Genomic DNA, 24,645 nt, shown 5'->3' on the forward strand with positions numbered 1-24,645 from the left:
GCAGAATACCAATACCATGATTGGTTTGTTCCAAACTTAATCACAATTATTCTCCTCCTTTGGTATGTTCTCTTGTCTTCTCTAAAGTAAGGGCAATGTTAATTTTAAGCAATATTTTGTAAAACCAGCATACATTTCCCTTATCAATATTTTAAAGCATATTCTTTTTATATTGTTCTTTTCTCTTTTCAGTATTTTTACAAATTTATTCCTATGATTATAAATGGCTTCAACCCCTTAGAAAATATTCTGTTTTATAAAATAATCTTCATAAGACTATCTATCAAAGGTAAGAAATTGACAAAACAAAACAGGATGAAATAAGCTTCAGCAACCCAAAAGAAAGGCCATGCCCTCAAGATATGTGAAGCTATGTCCTCAAGCGCTCAAAAATTCTTCTACCTAATCCAAATGTAACAAATCAAATCTTGAAGAGGGGACTAGGGGTCTTTAAGGGACTATCAAAAGCCAGAAAGCTTGTGAAACTAATAAAGAATAGGTAATACAATGATTTTTTTTTTCTTTTGGTGGAAGTTGCCATGCCTGTTTGTTTTTCAGAAAGAAATAACAGCCGGTATAAACACTTGAAGAAAATAACATTTATCTATACACTGAGCTCACACAGAAACTGGAAATTGGAGCATATCTGTGAAAAATAAAAATAAAAAAAATTCAATTGCAGAGGCACTAGAAATCAAACTGCTTTCATAAAGAAAATTCTCCCAATCAGACACCATTCAGTCTAGCTCCATTAGCGTCACTTTTCAAAAGGCAGAAATCTTAAATGGGATGAATCATAACAGCTGGTTCCCACCAACTGCGGGTCCACCAGACAGGAAGCTGGTTATCAATGAGTGGTAAGGTGTCGCCACTGTCCAGCCTGCTCAGGCAGAGTGGTAGGGTCTATAGAGGTGGTGGCTCCCTGTGAAGCCATCAAAGGAACTTATGCAGATAGTAGTTTAGTAGGTGGTTATTTTGAAAACTTTTGCTTTTTGACTTGGATGCTGGAAAAACACAAGTTAAATGCCATAGGGCATGGGGGTCTTTGTCAATCCAGGGAAGAAATAAAAGTAATGTGGCTATAAATTTATCCTGAGTTTACAATCAACACATAAGCTGAATGAAGACTGAAGGAATTGGAATTGTTTATAAATAATTTATTTGCTTTAATAAGAAAATTTAAAAGGAAATTTACTAAAGTGCTTCACAGAATTTGTTTCTTTCTAGCACAGATGGCCAAGAGTTAATTCTACTAAAAAGCTACAATAATCATGACAGTGTGGTATTGGCAAAAGGAAAGACACACAGATCAATAAAGAATAAAGAATCCAGAAATAGACCCACATAAATACTATAGTCAATTGATTTTTTTTTTACATAGGTGCAAAGACAAGTCAATGGAGAAATGACTGTCTTTTTAACAAATGGCACAAATCCAAATGGCAAAAAGAGAACCTAGACACATATCTCATGTAAAAATTAACTCCAAATGGGCCATAGACTTAAATGTCAGTGTAAAACTATAAAATACTCAGAGGAAAACATATGGGAAAAATCTCTGTGACCTTAAGCTAGACAGAATTCTTAGATATACTACCAAAAGCTTCATCCATAAAAGGAAAAAAATGATAAATTGGACTTCACCAGAATTTAAAATGTTTTTGCTTTGCAAAAGACACTTTAAGAGAATGAAAAAGACAAGCCACAGAGTGGGGGACAAGTTGGCAAATCCCATATCTGACAAAGAAATTCAGATTATATAGAGAATTATAAAACTTTACCAATATGAAAATAAACCCAACTTTTTAAAAGGACAAAAGATCTGAAAGACACTTCAACAAAGAAGTTACACAGATTGTAAATAAGCGCACAAGAAAACATGTTCTGTAACATTAGTCACTGGGGAAATGCAAACTAAAATCACAATGAGATACTACTATTGTTAAAAGAAAGCCTGAGATCAGTTAAATGTAACAGTTTTTGTAAACAACAACAACAGGTTCCAGAAGCAGGCAGCATTCCAGACCAAAGATGCTGTACCCCAACCACATGTACAGGTTACATTTATAGTCAGAGAAAAGGATGTGGCATAAAGACACAACCTGATAGGCTGCAGCGAGCTCTTACCTTATATGGGCATGATCTGATCAGCTGCAGTCTATGATTGGCTGAGGCTTGAACATTGTGACTGGCTGAGATTTAGCTGCTTTGCAACAAAAATGAACCACTAAAATTAAAAAACAAACAAACAAACAAAAAAACCTAACAATAACAAGTGATCAAATGCTGCGAGTATACAAAGAAACTGAACTGTCAAATGCAAAATGGTGCAATCCCCTTGGGAAAGAGTATACCAAATTGTTGTAAAGTTAAATATATATTTATTACACACAATAATCTCACCCTTAGATTATCAGAACCATTAGTGAATGTGTATAGGAACTCTACTCATAATCATCCAGAACTAGACACAATGTTTTAACCCTAAACTGGTAAATAAACTATAGAGCATCCATAAAATGGAATACTATTCAACAATAAAAAATAATAAACTACAGGTACATACAACACCATGGATGAATCACAAATGCATTATGCTAAGTGAAAAGAGCCAGACTCAAAAGGCTACACAGTATGTGTTATTCAATTTATATGACATTCCAGAAAATGCTTAACTACAGGAATAGAAAACAGATCAATGGTTGCCAGGGGATAAGAGTTAATGGAAGAAGGATCAGAACACAAGGAGTTTTTTTAAGGGTGATAGAAGTTTATCAAATGTATAAAACTTTACAGCAAAAAGAATAAATTTTACTGTACATATTTTTTATATTATTGTTTTGGTACTAGAGATTGAACCCAGTGTCATTTTACCACTGAATTACATCCTTAGTCTTTGTTAATTTTTTTTTTTTTTTTTTTTTTTTTTGAGAAAGGGTTTTGCTAAATTACTGAGGCTGGCCTCAAACATGTCATCCTCCTACCACAGCATCCCAAGTCATTGGGATTAGAGGCATGTGCCACATGCCCAGAATTGTACATATATTTAAAATAAATTTTAAAATGTTTATCTGAGATAACACTTAAATATTTCACAGTAAACCTTTTGGGATACTTATCATTGCAAACCCCCAAAATGCCTTCAAATTTTCTATTTTTAAGGTAAATTTCCAACGCTATGTTTCAGTTTTGGCAAATATTCAAAACTAGCATTCAAAATTCCAGGCTTTCGGTGAGTGTGTAAAGACAGATTAATTTTAAAACCACAAGATAGAAATTTTAAAAATAGATTCAGGAACCTAAAAATGAGGCAAAAATACTTACCAAGAAAAAATCTACTTAGCACAGATTTCTCCTATGCAAATATATTCTTCAATATTTGACAAAGCTAAATCATGCTACTTGGCTTTTTATACTATTGTGGTTTAATACAGTCTGCTGACTCGGGCCTCAGTCTTTTCACCAAGGGTCAGACCCATAATAGATCATCAACATTCTGGACTATTGTTTTTAAGAAACGTGAATGTCCCTGTTAAAGGTTAAGACACTTTTTGCAGGTAAATCAAATCATACCTTATATTTTATATTTTTACATTGGTTCAGCTGAGAAATATTGAAGATTTGAAATGTAACAATTCAAATAATATGAGCTTTTAAATTACCCAGAATCATTACATAAGAGAAGTGGTTTTATTCAGGGCAAGAATTAGAGGAACAGAATCAAAAACAGTTCTTCTTATTTTGAGTTAATGACCCTGCTTCCAAGATCGGATTACAGATTATCAAACACATTTCTCTTAATAGTCATCATTAAAATTAATTTGCACTAACAATTTGAAGGTGGCATTATAACTTTTAGTACTATGCCACAATATCAGCCTTTAGTATTAAAGGAATAAATGTATTTCTTTCCTTTTCCAGTTGTATAAAATTTCTTAGGACTGAACTGAAATTTTTATCCATTTAGAACAGATAAATATCAGTGTACAATGAACGAATTTATTCACTAAGTATATAGCTATGGCCAATAACAAGATTCTTTTACTAAATACTTTTTTCAAATTACCATTTAGGCTTCATACTATTCATTATTTCATGGTATACCCAATTTCAAACTTCCAAATAATATAGAGCCTCCTCTGATCAATGGTCTGTTTATTCTCCTCAGTAATCTCTTTTGTTCCCTAAACTTTCCAGATCACGGTGCCTTTAGGCTCCCCAATTACTGCCTACAACAGTGAATGGCCACCTACTTTCTGCTATAACATAACCAAGGGATGTGGGTGTACATCAAATAAGTGCAATGCCTAAAGGCAGTTATTTATTCCACTCCTTTTCTCCCACTCCAAGAAACATGTCTAAATACAAGTAATTAAGAGTGATGCTATTACTGGGAAAATCTTGGAAATACAGTCATGGATACACACACACACCACAAGCCTAAGATGCTTGGGGAAGTAAGAGTGGCCCACCATAGCCATAATTCTTTATAGGAAGGAGCTGTGCAGAACTTAAAGTGGGAATGGGACTTGGGGAGACTCCCTAGTTCTTTCCTTTCTCCTCCTCTTTTCTCATAAACTCCCTCAGAAAACTTTTCCAATTCCACACCTCTTATTATTATTACTCATGGGGTGGATTCTGAGACCTAAGACCAACATTTTCAAATAACTAATACCTCTAATCCAAACAAGCTCAATCTCCTAATTTCCTTACTTCTTTTCATAGTATCTTCTAGTAAACCAAACTTGATGATAGTAATTATTCTTTATTCTTCATGCTCAATCACCTCTCATACCTAAATCAAGTTGCCAAATCAGCCCATTCGACCTTCATAGAGACTTTCATATTCTCCTCCTCCCCTTCTGCATGCATACTATAAGTACCTTAATATAGGACCTCATTACTTTATGCCTCTTAACTTAGCTCCCCCTTCCCTGTATTCCACATTTTAATCCACTTCTCAAACTGCTGACACCTGGATATTCCTATCAAGAATTAGATCATGCCACTTCCAGTTCAAAAGACTCCTATGATTCCCTATTGTTCACAGATAAAATACAAACTAAGAAGTGTGTATCCATTACTGAAAGCTCTCTTTACCATCTGTCACAAAGTACCTGCATGTGCCCCACAAGCCAGTTAAACCATATTACTGTCTTTCCCCAAAACACCTTAATGATAGCTCATAAGATCCTTAAGCTTACAATGTTATTTAACCATTATCACAGGTACAAATCTTTGATATGCCAATGCTAACTCTTCCATAAAACGTTTTCCAATGCCCTGAGCTGAATAATTCCTAGCATCTGGAACTCCTATATCATAGAATTAGTGCCTATATAGTGCTTCTCACCCAATATCCCTTACTCTTATCTTAATGTCTTCTATTAGGCTATATTGTCCAGTTACTAACTCTGTAAATATTCTAACCTAATGGGACATGTTGTTTCTTAATTTTTCCCAATCTAAAAGCAATAGCTAAATCTCCAAAAATAGTAGAGCATAACAAGTCCAAAAACTAAAGATGATTTTAAAAAAAGGTATTTGAATAAATGACTAATTGAAAACAAAATGGGATCAGCCATATCTGCAATTACAACTGTTAAATCAGAAAAATCTCTGTGTCCATAGGTGTGATCCATTTATTCTCTATTTATTCATATTTTTGCCATAATGTATTCTGGAAACAATGTCACAAAGTGGCATTTTCCCAGGGAAATAGTTATATTATTGGGGTAATTTTGGCCAAAGGCTCATTATCAAATGAGTCATAGATATGAACAACATGCAATAAAAGTAAAGATATAACAACTATAAATCTTTGTAATAACTTAAAGTTATACTCTGAGCTCTTTCAAATGGGTACATATGTACTATACATATTCATTATACCAAAGGTTCCAATATATCAAGAATCAAACATGCCACACATAAACAGAATTAGCTTTCATAAATCTCACTAAATCACCTTGCTAACTATAATCCATGAAAGTTGAATGGATTTTTTTATTTGCCTTCTTGCTATTTAGAAGGATGTCTGGTGTTTGGTGTAAAAAAGGTGATACAAATTACTTATGTCTTGCTTTCAAGACCAACGAAACCAAAGTCTCATATGTTCAAAAATGTACAACAAACCATTTGCTTTATTGTGGCAACCTGACACATTCAGTTTAATTTTTCAGTCCTGACAGCCATGTCTAAAAGTAGATGTGCTAAATTGGGACAAGTGAAATCTTAGGTTCTGACCTGGCTATGTCACTTATCAAGTGGGTGATACACTATGTGAACCTCAGTTACCTCAAAAGTAATGTTTTAGTCAGATTTTTGATGCTGTGACTCAAGGACCAACCAGAACAATTGTAAAGGAGGAGAAGTTTATTCGGGGGCCCACAGTTTCAGATGTCTCAATCCATAGACAGCTGGGTCCATTCCTCAGGGCTTGAGGTGAGACAGAACATCATGGCAGCAGAGTGTGGCAGAGGGAAGCAGCTCACATGATGATCAAAAAGCAGAGAGAGACTAAACTTGTCAGATACAAAATGTATACCCCAAGTGAACAGTCCCAATGCCATATGCCTCCTCCAGCCATATCCTACCCACCTTCAATTACCACTCAGTTAATCCCCACTAGGTGATTAATTCACTGATTTGAGTTAAGGCTCTCATAACCCAATCATTTCTCTTCTAAACCTTTCTGCATTGTCTCACACATGGGCTCTTGGTAGACACCTCACATTCAAACCATAATAGGTAACAAAAGTATAAAAATGACTCTGCTCAGAGGGATAGAACAGTATATAGATGGTATATAGAACAGTATATTCACAGAGTTATTGAGAAAATTCAGAGATAATATAACAACAATTGTTTTTAAACTATAAAGTCTGTTCAAGAAAAATCTGTTCATAATCATCAGTATTATTCTTGATGTTGATGACATTTGGCCCACTATTAGCATCCTTAAAAGTAAAAAACTTGGGCTGGGGTTGTAGCTCAGTGGTGGAGCACTTGCCTGGCATGTGTAAGGCACTGGGTTCGAGTCTCAGCACCACACATAAATAAATAAAATAAAGATCCAGCGACAACTAGAAATACATTTGAAAAAAAAAAGTGAAAAAACTTATCAAACATCCTCCTCACCTTCTACCTAACTCCTCAGTAATACACATGTTCCTCTACAGTACAAAATAGCATGGAATGTAAGATCACTCCTCACCACTCTTCTCCAAGCCTCTCTGAGATCTTTCAGGGCACTCTGCACTATGCTGAAAAGTCATAAAACAATTATCTTGTGTGAAAAAGCAATACTTGAATTATTATATTGTGCAATTCTTTGGACAGGACATTCTGCTCAATCGGGAAAGGAGGAGAGAGTTTTATTGGTGTGCAGGAAAAATAAATTTGACTCTTTTTGCCTCCAAAGTACACGCAACTCCCTAAAGACTGCTCTTCAAGTGAGGAAAGAGAAAAAACAGAGAGAGAAAGAAGCTTGGAAAGGTGTTAAGGAAGACTAAATTTTACCATTTTAGGAAGTCAGTGTGTGCCATGTTCAATATGTGTGAAATAATGTGAGATAGCCCTGCTAACCTAGCTTCTACTCAGCCCCAAGAGTGAAGAAGGGATTGTAACAGGACAGGATAATGGCAGTGAAAGTAGGATTCTGGGGGTCCAAGGAGTGGTGATAGATGAAACTTTTCCTACATCCAGATCACTATATTTTAAAAGAACTCACTGTCCTACAAGGAGAAAGGAAGTTCCCTGAGAGGGAGGCAGTACCTGGTACCATTAAGCTGTCTGTCTCAACGGAGATCCTAGATGAGCTATCCCTTTCATAAAATCATGTGGACTTGGACCATGATCATATAAAAATGGACAGGAACAGCTTCAACCTCCCTTCTTATAATCCCCATCAATACCCCCTTAGTCCTATCCCCAATAAATACACAATCTAAGTAAAAATCCAGCTTCAATTCAGGTCCTCTGGTTTTATCCATCCATATTGTGCTCTGTCCTAAACCATCCTGAAGACAAATTCTTGAACCTCTAATGGATTATACTAGCAGTGATGATCATAGACTAGAAAGCCTCCCACCGTGTATTCTGCAACATTTGTGTGACCTATGTAAATACTGTTCTATCCCTCAGTGAGATAAGGGGGGATTCCTATCCAGATTTAGAAATAATAATAACAACAACAAATAATACAAGGTGACATTTCTTACACTTACACAGTAAAAACTATTCACAAGTGATAAAATAATAATTATTTAGCTTGAAACTTGTACTTACATGGCAAATATTTATACTTTTCCTATAGGTATTTCATTTTTATTCTCTATAAACAGCGAAGTTCTTTTAAAACCTACTTCAACTGCATCCAAGAAAAGGAGAAGAGTTTTGTACAGTGTGAGGCAAAGACTTGAAAGAAGAGTAGTATAAATGGTGCAAGTTGAACACAAGGACAGGAGGTATCAGAGAGAATTCCAAGGGAAGAATTTCTACCTGGAAATTCTCCATTCAGAGAACTTCCTCTCTGCTAGAATTCAAAAAGGTTCTATATTTTCTTTGCATAGTAGAAGCTACTATCCTGTATTGATATTTGTAGGCATTAGCTTTTTGTATGGGTGGGATTAAGAAATAACTCATAAAATTGCTAAGACAGGTACAAGATAGATTGCCTTCTGCATTGAAAATCCCTAAAGTAGACAATGAAAACTAGAAACGTGTGTTAACTCTCATTCTATTGCTGTTTATTTCTTTTGCAATAGTGGGGATTGAATCTAGGGTCTTCATCATGCTAGGGAAGTATTTACTTCTGAACTCCATTCCTATTTCCCACACCTTTTTAATTTGATTTTGAGACAGGGTCTCATTAAGTTGCTCAGGACAGCCTCTAACTTGTGATCCTCCTGCCTCAGCCTTCCAAGTGGCTGAAGTTACAGGCATGCACTACCATGCCCAACTCAAAGACATGTTTAGTGTCCTGAAAATATATATCAAAATCTTTTATTAAGATGCTAACAAGGTGACTTATTTCAACTGCATCCAGTGTGATTCTGCAACCTGTACAATCAGAAAAATGAGAAATTATACCCCATTTGATTCAAATGTAAAAATAAATAAATTTTTAAAAGATGCTAACAAATAAAAATCAGGAGGTTCATATAAAATCTTCATTTTCAATCTCTTCTTGAAAAATTAAATCAAGCAACATGGGCCCCCCGTGCATGTTCACTTAAACAATCAATTGAACCAAGAAACCACTAAATTCTCTTTTTTTAAAAAAAATTATGGTAAAACATTATCCTAATGAAATGACTGAATTCTTTAACACCCCCAGATTATCACAGTCCAGCACCTTCAGTGCCTATGACATTTTATCTGGATTATTTCACTCACTTGAAGGCTCACTGGTCCCTACACGTGTCTAAATTAGTGACCGCAGTCCTGAATATGTCAGAGATGATCATTAAATATGCACCATTCAGGGATATCAGGTATTCTGTTGTCTGAAGACCAGAGAAGGAAGACTTTAATGTTCAGATATCCTCTGCCTACACTGTATATTAGACATCAGAAAGAGAGTGGGCCCTGTGTCAGATTACTTCAATTTTGTCTTTGCCTGCCCTTAACTATCTTATAAGGCAGATTTCTTCTCAGTTAAATGCAAACAATAGCTACTTGGTACATATAGGTACTAGAAGGACACTTAGAAAGCTGATTCAGAGACTGCCTCTTCTGATTATAATAGGTTAGGCAGGATACTTTAAAATTAACAGGGTCTCTGCTTTCTTATTCACATGGGTTCTGCTACAATGATCATAAATATCATTTTTATTTGGCCTCTCTCCATCTGTAATGCCTCCACTTATTTAGGATATACTCTGCCCTCAAGAGATTTTCAAGTTCCACCATTACCACAAAACCTCTTCAGATGTCTCCTTTCTTTGGATTTTTGAGGTTATCACCAACACCATTTAAATTAGCATTTATTAATTATCTAATTGTTTTACTTTGAGTATGTTGGTGTAAAACAGAAAATTCCCTTAGAGACTATAATGTTTACTTTTTAAATTCTCTACAGTATGCTACACTTAGCAGTAATTTAATAATTAATTATTTAAACTGAATAAAAATACAGAAAATATATATACAATGATAACTTTCTCAAACAGCAATTTTCATCAGCCCTCTCCAAAATAATTATCCTTATGAACAGCCCAAATTGACCATCTGACTCAGGTAGGCATAATTTCATGCTATGTCTGTGAGATGTCCATTAAGAGAACTACTAGATTACCATATTTCTTTGTACATGATCATTGAATCCTTCTACAGTTGAAAAGCTCAAAGGAATACAAACATTACCACTACAATTATATATTGTCCATTAAAGATCTGTTACCCACTAAAATAGGGCAGAAGAAAATTTTTCATACCACAATTAAGAAAAAAATCATTCCACTGTCATGTATTTTAAAAAAAATAAAATCAATAAAACTAAAAATAAAAGGAAAAAATCAATTACTAATAAGAGGCCATACTGTAGACATTTGAAAACGGCAGTGAAAATTACCCTTGTTCCCTGCCCACTTGGAAGTCATCAGAAGTTCTGAGTAACAGAAGACCAAGTTAGGATTTTACGTGGGCAGGAATTTACCCACTTTCACAGAAAAAGCAGCAGGATACAGACTTTACTTGTTCTGGTCAAACCTCCCCTCACCCCAATAATTAAGGTTTTAGATACATGGTCAGTCCTTTTCTATGGAAGTAAAGCAAACAAGAGAAAAAAATAATTTTATAGTTCACTTAGATATGAAGTAGTTGGGTAGGGTTTATGCTTCTGGAAAGCTGAGAAAACCAGCTAATAAAGCCTCTACTTGCCTTCTATAAGTAAAATTCTTAATCCAATTTTTTTGTGATTGTCTTAATTTCCCTATTTGATAAATTTAAGATAACTTGACACTCTGTATTAACACTAAGGTAAACTAAATTAACAAGGGTTAATCATGTCTTAAGAGCTAGCCAATATATTCTAGTATATTGCAGTTAAGTCAATTTACAAACAGCTCTCCTGTGATAAAACAACACCTAACACAAGCACTTTCACTTAATTCAAATGCTATGGGGAAAAAATTGTTCTGAAATTCATATTATACTCATATAATGCAAGGGTTTGAATCAAAAGACAGTGTACCTGTAGGGTGGGGAAGGGATGTATTCATATGTGTGAGTGGTGGAGGGTGTGGAATCATGGAAAACTGGAGCACTAATCCTATTTAGAATGATTAAATACCTATAAATTTTCCCAGGGAATTCCAGCAAAAATGAAAAAAAAAAAATTTAACAACTGTAAAGATAAGCATCTCAAATTTTTTAAAAGTATCTTCTTAGATTGCCTCTTAATCATTTCAAACCTTTCAATGGTTTGTTTTTATCTGGTGTTTCTGATCACTCAATTAATTCATCATTTCCGAAAGCCTATCTGTCAGTCTATCTACACACTGCCTGAAGAGGACTCTAGATTATGCTACCTCCTTTAGCCACCCCCCCCCCCCACACACACACACACAGCATCAGCTGGAATGTCGACTATGCCAGGCCTCTGCATCCGCCTGGACCCATTTTTTTCATTTAACCTCAGGGGCCCCTCTACTGATCTTATAGCTGTTTTTTCCAGGGCCCTATCAAATAAGATGAACCGAACTCTGGAGAAAGTGATGTCAACGTTTCTTTCAATTTAGGTCAAGCCAGTTCTACCCTTCCAAGGTCCTTTGAAAAAAGGTATCCTTCGAACCAGGGGTGCTTCTCCCTACTCCATTAAAAGGCATGATCCTGACTATATATGGCAAGCTCCAGGGAAACTTATTCCATAGGAATGATTCTCTGTTATGCTAAACCCACGCAAAAATAAAATAAAATAAAATAAACCTTCGGCATGGCATTGTATTTAAGATACTTCATACAATTTAAAACAATCCCTAAAACCTAGGGTCAACTCACTAACCTCAAGTTTAGAGTAAAATGACTAAGGGCGTCCTTCCCATCACATCTGCTCAACCACAGTACTGAACTTAGTTTGGAGAAACTCTTCAGCGACTGTCTTCACGTGCACACGCCAAGCTCTACAAGGCTCTGCAGCCGTCGAGGGACAAAGTGTTTACACTGTCATTTGTCATGCCCTCACACCTTTGAAGTGGGGATCCTCCTCTCCAAGTACCATCACTGTATCCAGACTCTCCACTGCCCTTACTTGCCAGTATCCCCCCCCCCGCAAAGGGGTGTGGCTCCGACTTAGGTAACCAAACCAGGCAGCCTGGATACCCAATTAGCAGGGGATCCCCAAACCAACCAGGCCAATCACGATCAAGACAACCACACGTGACGTCAGGTGTGATTAAGTTGGAGCGTCACCCCGACGTCAGCCTCTCATTTCTCGGACGTCCCGTCCCGGGAACCAAACTCCTGCGACTTTGGGCCCCGCCCCCGTGAGAGTGGAGGGCGGCCAATGAGGGCAGCTCTGAGGGGAACACGGCCAATGAGACGAGCCCGGGGCGGGGCGCGGGGCCAGAGGGTGGGGCGGGTGGTGGCGGTGGCAGCCCGAGGTCTGGCTGCGCGCAGTATATGACAGTACGTCAGCAGCGGGATGGCCGTAGCTGTGGCGGCGGCTGCAGAAGCCCGAGCAGCCGCGGCCGCAGTGGAGGCTAGAGCCCGAGCGGCGTCGGCGGTGGCACCCCGGGGAGTTTAAGATGGCGGCAGGGGGGGCGGCGGGCCTGCGGGAGGAGCAGCGCTACGGACTGTCGTGCGGGCGGCTAGGGCAGGACAACATCACTGTACTGCATGTGAAGCTCACCGAGACAGCGATCCGGGCGCTCGAGACTTACCAGAGCCACAAGGTGAGCGGACCAGCCGACCCAGCTCGGAAAAGAAGAGGGCACTTCTCACCGCCCGGCCGCGCCTCCCCCTGTCCCGGTACCCGGCGCGGGGACCCCGTGAGCCGTGGCTCGCCGCTGCTGCCGTCAGAGCCCGTGGCGGCAGGGCAGGGCAGGGCCAGTCAGGGTAGCTGACGCCGCGGTCCCGGGCCAGCGGGGCGCCGGGGCGTTGGGAGGCGGCGGGCAGGCGGGCGGCCCCTGGCGGCGGGGCCAAGGCAGCCGCAGCCCGGACTTGGCTGCGCTGCCGCTGCGGGACTTTCCGACGGCGCCCGCGGGTTTCCTGGCTTGTTGGGTCCCAAGAAGGGAGAGAGGCCCCAGGGCGAGAAGTGACATGACCACGCTGCCTGTAGCGGGGGAGGGGGTGCGCGCACAGTAAAGAACCAGGGGGTACCCGTGGCACAGGCTGTCCGCTTTTTCCGGATAACACCGTGGCACCATAGACCCGAGAGACCAGGACACAGGCGCTCCTTGTATGGGGTAGGACACAACTTGTACTCCCAGAGACTTGGAGAGACAGACGTTTTACGTATGCGGGGTTGGCAAGTAGGCACACTGTGTACTCGAAAGGGCTAGGACACAGCCGCTGAGAGTACGGGCTACAAGGGACACATCTTGCTCTCTGAGGGGCTCTAGAATACAGATACTATGCGTTCGTGGAGACGCACTGCGTCCGGGGCGAACACGAACCGACCCGGCGTCCCAGGGAGACACATGGGAACTCCCTTATATCTAGCTCCGGGAACATGATTTTGGGTTCTGGGAAAAGAAAGGCGAGGAAGCTCAACATACCAGAAAGACGCTCAGCGTCTGGGGTTGACTCGCGGACTTAGACGACGAGCGATCCTGATGGTGGGAAGATACACTGCATCCCAGGCAGAGATTCCTGACTCTTAACCGCCCCGGTTCTGGAGAGAAAACCATGGGCACACATCTCCAGCACAGGGAGAGGCTCAGACGCACTTATACCGCAGTTGGGGCACAAATCCAGGAACGTTTTCATGTTGAAAAAAAGGGGGAGAAAAGGGCACCAAGAAGAGACACTAGCAACCAAGGGGCATAGGGAAGTTGTTTATGGACATGCAGTAAGTACTGTGGAATGAGGGAGAACAGAATGGACGCATTGCCTGAGGGGAAGATATAATTTATATATCAGTAACATTTTATTTGGAGAGAAGAAAGGGAGATATAACCCACAGGGGCATACTGACAAATAGCTCAATCCATACCAAGGAACACACTCTAACTGGTCTCATAAAACGCACAAAGGAACGGAGGGACACCCAGACAGACTCTCATACTTATTCAGATAAAAGTGGAGAAAAGAATTCACATCTGTTGAGCTCCCACTAGTGCCAGGCATTTTAAATACAGAGAAGACACAGAGTCCTAAGCAGAATGGCAGGAGAGGTGTGAACCTGAGCCAGTTTAGTCTCCTCACATTAACATGCATATAGGAGGAGCACACAGTTATGCACACCTTGGTAAGTATATGAACTTGTATATGAACTTCACATGATAGGATATATGTCAACAGAGCAGGAGAGATTCAGAGATGAATATACTCTAAGAAAGGCTCTCAAAGAATTGGGTGGACACATGGATGTATCCATCAGGATGCATATGTTACCCACCAGAGAAGCATATGTTGAAAAACAGGATTTGGTGGGGGGGGGGGGTGAGGAAAAGTGACAGAACAGGGGAGTGCACATACAAAGAAAGAAATACCTCCCTACACTATGAAATCCCAGGGAGAAAAAGTCTCAAGTATGACTGATAGTTGAGTGTATATCAGCAATTAAGATGTAGAGAGGTAAAAGAAATTAAAAAAAAAAAAAAAAAAAAAACCCTGCATGTTTCAGTAGCTACTCCCAGACAGGTGCACCTGCAATGGAGAGACTAGCACCAGCATGGAGTGGGAGGCCCACAGTGGGGGGAAAGCCAGATACACAGGCAGAGGGACTAAGGCAGACAGTGGAGAGAAACTCAGCCCTGTAAGATGGGGAGATAAGCTTGCCTGTTCCAAGAGAAGGGCGTGGGAAGGAATGACATGAGAAGAAGGTAGGTCAGGAGATGTAAAGAGAAAAACATACAGAGGCCTGGAGAGAAAAAAAAAAAAAAAACAGCAAGAGGAGACCAGTCCCCAGACAGAAACAGACCTAGGGTGCAGAGAAAGACTGACACAGCTGGTGGGGAGAGGCTCTCTGGAGACGGGAGTACAGCCAAACACCTTGGGAAATAACAGGCAAACTGTACTGTTAAACAATGAGATTGACACTGTATTTGGTGAGGAAGAGGCCCACACTAGGGGAGGAGAATGGTTTACACAGGGTGAGTGAAGTGGCAGAAATGTCCCTAGTGCCCACTGATCAGCATGACCACTGGAGGCCCAGGAGGGGAATTGCAATTTGTTTTTCCACCTTCTTGTGGCCTTCATTTCTTCTTCCTATAACCTTGTGTTTTCATGCTTGTGGCAAAGGTTTGAGTGGTCCAAAATCCTCTACATTTATATGCCAGTTTCTTCTAAAAGACAGTAGATCAAACATTTTTTTTTTTATCTCCCAACCCACCACTTGATTTTTTTTCCCCTATTTTACTTCAGTCAAAAATCAGTGAAATGAACTTGATAGCTTTGTTTGTTCTTGACTGTTTCTATTGCCTATTGATATCATTACCATTTTTTTCCAGTAATCCTAGGATTCCTTTTCTCCTGAAAAACTGGTGATAAAAGCAGTGGCATGCTAAAGGGTGGGAGGGAAAACTGAATAAGCTGACTTGGCCTTTGCAGTTGAACACTGTCTTGTTCCTGACTTAACCAGTTCCTGTCCCCAGGCCTCACTATCACTTCAGCTCTAGAAACTCTTTTTAAGGGAGGGGGGTGAAAAAGTAGGTAGGAATTGGGGGAAAATGCCAAGCCATGTTGGACAAAAAGTGGGAGGAAAGAAGCTGAAGAAATGAGGGACCTTTGGGATGACCATAAACACTATCAGGAGCCTCTGGAGTGTTCAGCCAAGCCACCTACAGACGTGCCCTGAGTGCCTCTCCTGGCTCAGCTAGACCAGGGCTCCCCCATGGCATGGTAACAGTGTCCAGCATCTGGCTGAGCTTTTATCCTCAAGTGGAAAGATATTTATTTGGTCTTTTTTACTTTTCATCTTTATCAGAAATACAGTTCATGACTTTAAATTGTAGCTTCTATTTGGGAATGTTGGCATGTGTCAGATAACTAGAAAAAAGTTTCTGATAGTTTATCTTGTTACTCTGGGGGGGGGGGAGTGACTTTTATTTCTCATATAAAATTCCTCCCACCATTACTTTGCTTATGTAGGAAGGTGTTTGATGCTTGAAGACAAATGACCTCCACAGTGACTTTGGCCAATGCAAAGTGAAAACTGTTACTCCTTCTCTTCTAGTGACTTTCTAAGGACCAGAAATTTCAACAGGTTAATTTGATAAATTAAGCATCAGAGACTTTTTTTTGTTGTTGTTGTTTTTTTTTTTTTTTTTTTGGTCCACATTATTTTGTTTATTTGATTTAACTCTTCTAAATTATCTATTTGACCTAAGTCTTCAAAGAAGTGAATTTAGGAATTTTAGCAAACTGATTAAAGCAGAATAAACAAGTTCTTAGATATAATTGAGCAAATATTCCATATTATTAGGGTTCATGGAAACAATGTTTGAAAACATCAAGATCTTGGTTTTCTCAAATCACAGTTCCTCACGAAAGATAAACTTGTTTTACCTGTATTAGTCAAGTTTTCTATTTTTACAGAAGAAATCTTGGAAAACTTTCTAAATGGGCAGGGGAACATTGTGAGTCCAGGAATAGGAGTTGTAGTTGGAGTAAATATGTCCTAAAAGTTATTTTCTACTCACTTTGAATATTTAAAAACTATTTCAAATTGATTACATATGAAGTATTCACTGAAAAGGAACTTTCATTGTTTGCAGAAAAATTCAGATATGCTAGTACAGATATCCAAGATCTGAAGCTTTTTAAAATATAGATAAATTAGTTTGAATGAGAGGACAAGTTACTAAATAAATAAAAATCACAAATTACAACTTTATATCATTTAAATTGGTGTTTGTGATTATGTGTTCTGCATAAGCTCTACATATTTTTAAGTGAGCATGTATTACTGTAATTACATATTTCTCCCAAACATAAAACATCTTTAAAATGAAAAATACAACATCTTATAATTTATAAACTTAATTTCTCCAGTAATATAGCTGGCTTTCTTTTTGACAATTGAGTAATAAATTTGTGTAACAAAAATTTTATCAAAATAGAGTTTAGATTTTGTCATTGCTGAGCCTGTCAATTTAGTTTTTAAAAATGTTTTCTTAAAGTTTCAAAGGTAGTGGTTCAAACACAATCATGCTTACCCTACTATCACATGAAAAGTCTTACATGGTTGGGTTGGGGGCTAGGGGCTACTCATTCTCCATCTCTGAAAGCCAAGAAGTAAATCCATTTAAGTAGGATTCTGTTAAAATATTCTCTTGTTAATTCTAATGGCTTAAAATAAATTTTCCTGCCTTGATTCAAATCATTTAGGAAAAATCTTACTGTTTTTGAAAATTTGTGCAAATATGCTTTCATTTCATCATTTAATTTTGCATGAAGAACTCAGTCTCTTTATTAACAAATATTATTTTTAATCAAAGCATTAGGGTTAGGTTATTTAAACCTAACCATTAGGGTTAGGTTAGGTTATTTAAACCTTCCAGGTTATTGTCCTTCATGGTAGCTCCCTTCAGTGTGTTACTTGATCTTTTTATTTTCAGTCTCTGATTCCACAAGTTATGAGGTTTCATGGTTTGCAGAAAAATTCAGATATGCTAACACAGATATCCAGAATATCAAGCTTTTTAAAATGTAGATAAATTTAAAATGTAGATTTCCTCACCTTGGCCTTTCTTTCAACCAGGTGAATATTTCAGCATTTGATTCATTTTGGTTTAAGACACAGAGAAGACTCATCTCCTGTTTCTTCTCTTTCTATTCTTCCTGCCCTCAATTGTGTATATGTGTAGGTTTTCACTAACATGCCTTATAAATACAGAAGTCTGTGTTCCCCAAAAGCCTCCACTTCAGTATCCCGATCTGCTAACACAGCGCTGCCATCACTGTCAGACATGTTAATTAAGTAGAACAATGAGGTTTGGTGTAGTAGATTCCATTTGTTCCACTTCAAAAATGTAGTCAGGCTTAAGTAATTTAACCTTGCTTACTCTCACCTTCAGTCAGCGCTTGCTTGATCTTAACCTGGTTTTTATCAAATTTATGCCCCTTGCTGCCGTGTTTGAAAAGTTTATTCAGATGCTCAGTTAGTTACTCAGTGCAAAGGAAGGTGTTCCTCCCTGAGAAAAGTAGTAGCCAGATCGCCTAAAAAGATAGACAGGGAACCTTGGCACCAGAATTAGGAGGAGAGAGAAAGAACATATGTGAAGGACTGGAACATGTTCAAGAAAAGAATTTAAAAGGAAAGGAGTGTAGAATTCTTGGAATGATTTCCAGGGAAGCTTACCAAGGACAATCACCAGATTCAGCCTTTCCATTTGCTCCATTTGCACTTGTAAAAAATTACGGAAGCTTTGCTTCTAGGGCTTGTTAGGTAATTTGCAATAAAGCCAGCAGAGGGAAGAAAAATGAGAATTGCAGCTGAACCAATGCTGGGTCATTTTTAACAATTTGCAATGACCCTTTTCTCTGTCACAGAGAGGCTCAGGAACTAGCACCAGAATCCAGCCAGTTTGGGCCCAAGTATATTTGGAGTGTTTGAGAATATATCCCTAAATGTGATATTACAGTCATTTTTACATTTAAAAAGAGCTAAGTTTTACATCAAAGAACAGAGTGAGTAATATAACCCTGCATTTGGCTTTCCTGTATGTCACAGCTCCAAACAACATTTCCTATGACTTGTGCAAAAATCTAGAAAAGCAAGTCTGGAGGAGAATGCAATAAATTAATGGCCAGGTCTCCATAGACAAACTAAAACTGAAAAATATGGCATAATTCAGGTCAGATGAGAATTGTTTTATCTTTGTTTTACTTTTTCTCCTCCTTTACTTTTTTTCCTTCTTTTTATCCTTCCCTTTTTCCTTCCTTCTTTCTTAAATTTCTACCTAGCTATAATTTCTGTTGTGTTACTAGGGCTTTTAAGAGTCATGTTAAATCATCAGGAAGAACTGGTTTAAGGATCTCCACTAATACTATGCCAGCAAAGGTCAAACCTACCTAGCATTTCCATGCCTGGTGATTTAATATAGGACATAAGAAGAGAGAATCTTGTTAAGGTATAAGCTCCTTAAAGATTCATGAGACAAATTAATACCTTGAATTGACCTCTACAGTCAGACAATTTAGCTAGTAGGTTCATAGTAACTACATTGTTTGACAATGGCATGAGCTTCTTTTCTTCTTGGAGTTCCTATGTTATTGGTCTAGAAAAGATCCTTGGGTCTTAAAGGGTTTTAGTATTAAGATTTTAGCAAATAAAGACTAGATGGAGGACCACATCTCCCGCAGAGAGAATGTCATAGGTAAAGAACAGTAGTAGAAAACATCAGGGCAAGCTCTGAGAATTGTCGGAAACACCCTGTTTCACTTAACCTGGAGTGCAGGAGAAAAAGATGGTTGTGTTTAAGTTGAAGCAGGTCCAAGTAGGGTGATTACCTTATGAAGTAATTTGGACTTTATTCTGTCTACACCGGGGAGACACTGAGTAGAAATTTGAGTGATCTGAGCTATATTTTTAAATTATTCTGATCTTGGTGTGCAAGATGACTATGAAGTGAATCTGGAAGGAAATAGACAGGTTATGAAAAAGTTTATGGTCCAGGCCAGAAATTATTGGAGTCTATGCTAGGATTCTGATGGAAGATATTACAGATGAATCAATCTATAGAATTTAACAGTACTTTAAGTAGGAGTTTGAGTTGAGATTTCTAGCCTCTGGGAGGGGGGACCTTTAGAAAAGAAAAAGTCAGAAACAGATAGGAGAGTGGGGTGGGATGGGGGAGATAAAGATGATGAGTGTGATTTGATGAACATTTATTCAGTCTTTTGTATAGTCAAAAGAGACTTAAGTATATTTTGTATTTGCATGATTAGATGTTGTGTATTTAAAGGTATATTTGGGAGTCTGAGGCAAAATATAGAACAGTGCTGTATGACTTGTATGTCCTATATTAACTGTTCTATTCAATGGAAATTTTGGAAATTGTTAGTGTCCAGGGGGAGATTTAAATTGGAGAAATTTTGGTTTGAGTGGGGCTTTTTAAATTTTGCTTTTATTTTTCTAAACTTTCTTTATTGAGTAATCTCTATAGGTTGTACTTAAGATCATTATTGATCATAGATAATATGAAATTAAAAGACTCAGTGTTTTTCCTTCTTCCAGATTATCTCCATATCTGTTTTGGTGGAGTTTTTTTTGTTTATTTTTTGTTTTGTTTTGTTTTTTATGTTTGTTTTGGCGCTAGAGATTGAATCTAAGCTCACACTCTACCATTGAGCTATACTCCTAGTCCCTGTTTGGGGGCTTTTTTTTTTTTTTTTAACCAAGGATTTAGCCCAGGGGCACTGAGCCACATCCCCAGCCCTATTTTATATTTTATTTAGAGACAGGGTTTTTAAATTGCCTAGAGCCTTGCTGAGTTGCTGAGACTGACTTTAAACTTGTGATCCTCTTGCCTCAGCTTCCCAAATTGCTGGGATTACAGGTGTGCAACAGCATGGCCCTTAGGGCCAAATTTTTTTTGTTTCACAGTTCCTTATAGAAAACAAAGCAAAACAGTCATGAATACATCAAGTTTTTGTTATATATGCACAGTGTAGTAAACTAATAAGGGGCTGCATTCATAATCCATGGTGGTAATCTTGGTGAGAACACTTTTCCACTGAATAGGGAGCTTCTTCAAGGGTGAAATCAGGCTGGAACTTGTAAAATTCACTGATCTAAATATACTTACTTGGAAATGTGTTAGTATATTTTAAAATAACATTTATTTAATTAGTATCATTGCTTTTGGCTCCATTATTGGAAACTATAATGCTGCAGAGGACCAGAAAAGGTGTCATGTAGTAAAAACTCAGTTGAATATTTTAAGATGTTTCTTCTTTAATAAAGGATTAAGAGGTAGCAGTCAAGAGTTACGAACTGTTCTTTCAGTAAACATTTTTATTCGTCTTCTGACATCTGCTAGATATAGAACTAGGCATTGAAGATACAAAGCCAAGTAGGTCATAGATGGTTCCCACCATGAAGAAAGTACATATCATTAAGTAGAAGTAGATAAACATGTAAAAAAAATAAATAAACATAATGAAGTTTGTGTTCATAGGGAACACCAACAGATAGAAAAGTTGTATTTGAGGGTGTATCCATGTATTCTTCACCTCCTGTCCTCAACTGAGCCTACTGTCTCTTCCACACCCCTGAGACTGCACCTGACCAGATACTGTTGCAAATCATTTCTCTGTTCCTATCTTACCAGATCTCTGGCATCCTATCATGTTGACCATTTCTTCCTATTACAAACATTTTCTGATTTTCTTCTTATCTCTTGTCCTTTGCTTACTATCCTTTATTTCCCTGACTCCTGAATACTAGAGATCTCAGTTTCCTTCTCTTTATCTGTTCACTTTCTCCAGGCAAGTTCATCTAATTTTTTGGATTTGAATGCCATTTGTATGTTAATGGCTCCCAAATATTTTTCTTGAGATCAGAATTTTTTTTTCAACTCCAGGCACTTATTTTCAACATAGTATCTCTTCATCAAAATTTAATAGGCATCACACACTTAATATATATGAATATAACTCTTGATTTCACTCCTTAAGCCTATACCCACCTGAGTGTTCACCATCTCGGTCAGTGGCAACACTCTCCAGTTGCCTAGAAATTGACTAGTAACCTTTGATTTCTCTCCTCTTTTGTTGACATGCATCAGCAAGTCCTGTCACTTTTTAAAATGACTAGAATCCAACCCCAGCCATTAATGCTATCTCATTCCCAGCCACCATCATCCTTCTTCAGGATCACTGACATACATCTCCCAGCTAACCTCCAGATTTCTACTCTTCCTCCCTAATTCATTCCAAAGAGCAACCAAAGTGATCTTTTAAAACTGAGTATAATCATGTAGTTTCCCAGAGTCAAGCTTCCTAGTGATTCACTTTGTAAAAAGTGATTTAGCTGTTTTATTTTTATCAATTTATAGTCTTTTCAAAATAATCTCTATTTATCTAATCTTATTTTACCACTTCTCTTTATACTTCTGCTCCAAAGATCAAGATCCCCAGGAGCAAAGCTTTATTTGCTTTTACAAGTCAGATTTGACATGTAAGTTTATTATATAATTATAAGGCCAACATTAAGCTCTTGAGGGGGGGAAACAGTGGGATGTTGTGCTTCAGGCATTGTTGGTTTAAAGGCTGGGTCACAGAAACTAATATTTGGCTGGTTTTTCAGCTAGCATTTTTGGCTTTCATGTTCAATTAAACGTTGTTTGAAATCCTAAGATTTAAGACAACAATAAATTTTGTTCTTTTAATTTCGGATCAGGTATCTAGTTTCTCAGAAGCTATCCTTCAAAACAAGGATTGTGCTAAATAGATTAGTGTTTTTCCTTCTTCCTACTGTTTTAGTAATTCCTTTCGTACATCATTCTTCTGTGTTGTAATGGCTAGAAAGAAATTATTCTTTATTACATATGTTCTTTGATCTTGTTATTCAAAACCTACAGAAAAGGAGTTTCTTCTACAACTAAGATAGGATGGATTCACAAGGCAAAATACTAGATTGGTTCTGTGAGCATTAGTGACTCTTCTGTAGGCATCTAATAAAAGGTTTGAGACAAAGGAGATGCTGTTTATTAAAGCAGTTTTGCATTATCTCTAAATTATCTCTACTGGCTTTTGACAAGAGCTGGTATATTTGATTTTTCAGGATCAACTGTCTGATTTCCTGTGCTATTTCCTGCTTTAGCTCCTATTTTCTTTCTTCCTCTTCTCTCTGTCTAAATATTTTTTTTATTACAGTAGTCAAAATATAATTATGGGATAGACTTTGGATTCTCTGTCAGGTGATATTATAAAGAACAAAGACTAAAATGACTCTTAAAACAAAAAATCACAACCACATGTTTTTAACTAGTGTAGTGCCTCTTTTAGGAAGGCAAAATGAACTATTTGATATGTTATATCTCAAGGAAAATCATATCTATTTTTTACTGTTTACTTGCACAACTGAAAACAAGTTCTTGAATTGCCTGATACTGTCCTTAAGCCATAGTGCAAAACCAAAGCGGTTCGCTGTCTATTCTTAGTCCTGTCTGTTTTAGATTTTTTCATATTTTATACACTTATTTGCTGGAGAAGGATAGGAAAAAGCTAGATATGTGTAAAACGGTGGATTAAAGCACAGTTTTTAAAGTGAGACAGTAAAAGAAAGAGCATAGTTCTTAAAGTATTACTAGGCTTGAGTCCCAGGTCACTTAGTTGTCTGACCTTAGATATTCATAAGACTTAGCTGAGAAATAAGAACCCAGGTATCTACCCTACAAGGGCATTTGTGAAAATCCATGAAGGTGGTGGTAAAAATAATTAGCATGTCTGATATATTTCAAGCATTCAATAAATGGTAACTGGCTAACTAACTATAATTATTTCTTTTTTTTAGAATTTTATAATTATTTCTTAAAATAATCTCACTTAAATCAGTTACCTGTACCATCACTATTTATAGAAAGTGGCTTGTTCAGGGCAAAGTTCCAAAATTATATTTGACTTTGAAATTTTCTGCAATATACTTATCATGACACTGATTACAATTTAAATCCATAGGTAAATGCCAACAAGTATGTGATAAATGTTAGTTTTGGTAATTCAAGAATAATTCAGAGTAATTTGGGGTTAAGCATTCCATGATGGGCTCAACATGGAAGCTGAAGGTATCTTAAATGCAACTCTGAGACAGTTATAAACTACCCGAATAGGTGACTATTGAATTCCACAGAACTGTGGAAAACTTCTCTCCCACTCTCTAGGAATCATTTTAGGAATTAATATTACATTATTAAATTAATATTACTTAGTAAAACTGCTTAGTAAATTAGGTATTATTTTTATAGTCCTATGTTGAGGAATAATTCCTAGAAATAAGTGAACATAGATCTCTTTGGTCATAGAGCAAGTTTTACTGCAGTAGTATTGGTTTGTAATGGCAAAAATCAACAGTATAATAAACTTATGAGCATTTTATTATTGGTACTTCTTTTCAATACTTGAGAATGTCCTGCCTATATAAAGGGTTACATGAATTTTGAAAGAGCTACTTGGTACAAATATTTAATTAAAACTAAAAAACAAAGGTTGAAGCCCTTCCAAAACTTATTTCTTATGGGAATGTAATTAGTAAGGTAAGATTTATTTTTAAAGCATGCCAGATCCTATTTGGCCACCTATAATTACTTCAACTTTTAAAAGTAGCTTGCTTTAAAAAAATTTTTTTTTAAAGATACAGTGAATTGAGGTCATAGGTTTGCTGTTAAACTAGGCTAAAAAACATTTGGACAAAAAACTAACATGCTTGTGATACCTGCTTAAAGTGGCATTTACTTTTAGAACTTCTTATTCCCAGTAATTATCCTATTAATGTAGTGGTCAAATGCATCAGTGGTATAGAGTTCTGTGGAG

General features: G+C 37.5%; 1 protein-coding gene and 1 long non-coding RNA gene across 2 annotated transcripts in view; one reads left to right on the top strand and one right to left on the bottom strand.

Moving 5' to 3' along the window:
* The window catches only part of LOC143399884 (uncharacterized), a 322,203-nt gene extending 309,191 nt beyond the window's left edge, over positions 1 to 13,012 (bottom strand). Inside the window, exon 1 of the long non-coding RNA XR_013091444.1 lies at positions 12,885 to 13,012. This is a non-coding gene — a long non-coding RNA (uncharacterized LOC143399884). The remainder of the gene's footprint in view (positions 1 to 12,884) is intronic.
* Ell2 (elongation factor for RNA polymerase II 2) overlaps positions 12,607 to 24,645 on the top strand; it is a 74,033-nt gene continuing 61,994 nt past the window's right edge. Inside the window, exon 1 of the mRNA XM_076856994.2 lies at positions 12,607 to 12,896. Within this exon, the coding sequence (XP_076713109.1) occupies positions 12,750 to 12,896 (147 nt within the window). The 5' untranslated portion in view covers positions 12,607 to 12,749. The remainder of the gene's footprint in view (positions 12,897 to 24,645) is intronic.

Source organism: Callospermophilus lateralis, chromosome 5, assembly GCF_048772815.1.
Source record: "Callospermophilus lateralis isolate mCalLat2 chromosome 5, mCalLat2.hap1, whole genome shotgun sequence".
Classification (NCBI taxonomy): Eukaryota; Metazoa; Chordata; class Mammalia; order Rodentia; family Sciuridae; genus Callospermophilus; species Callospermophilus lateralis.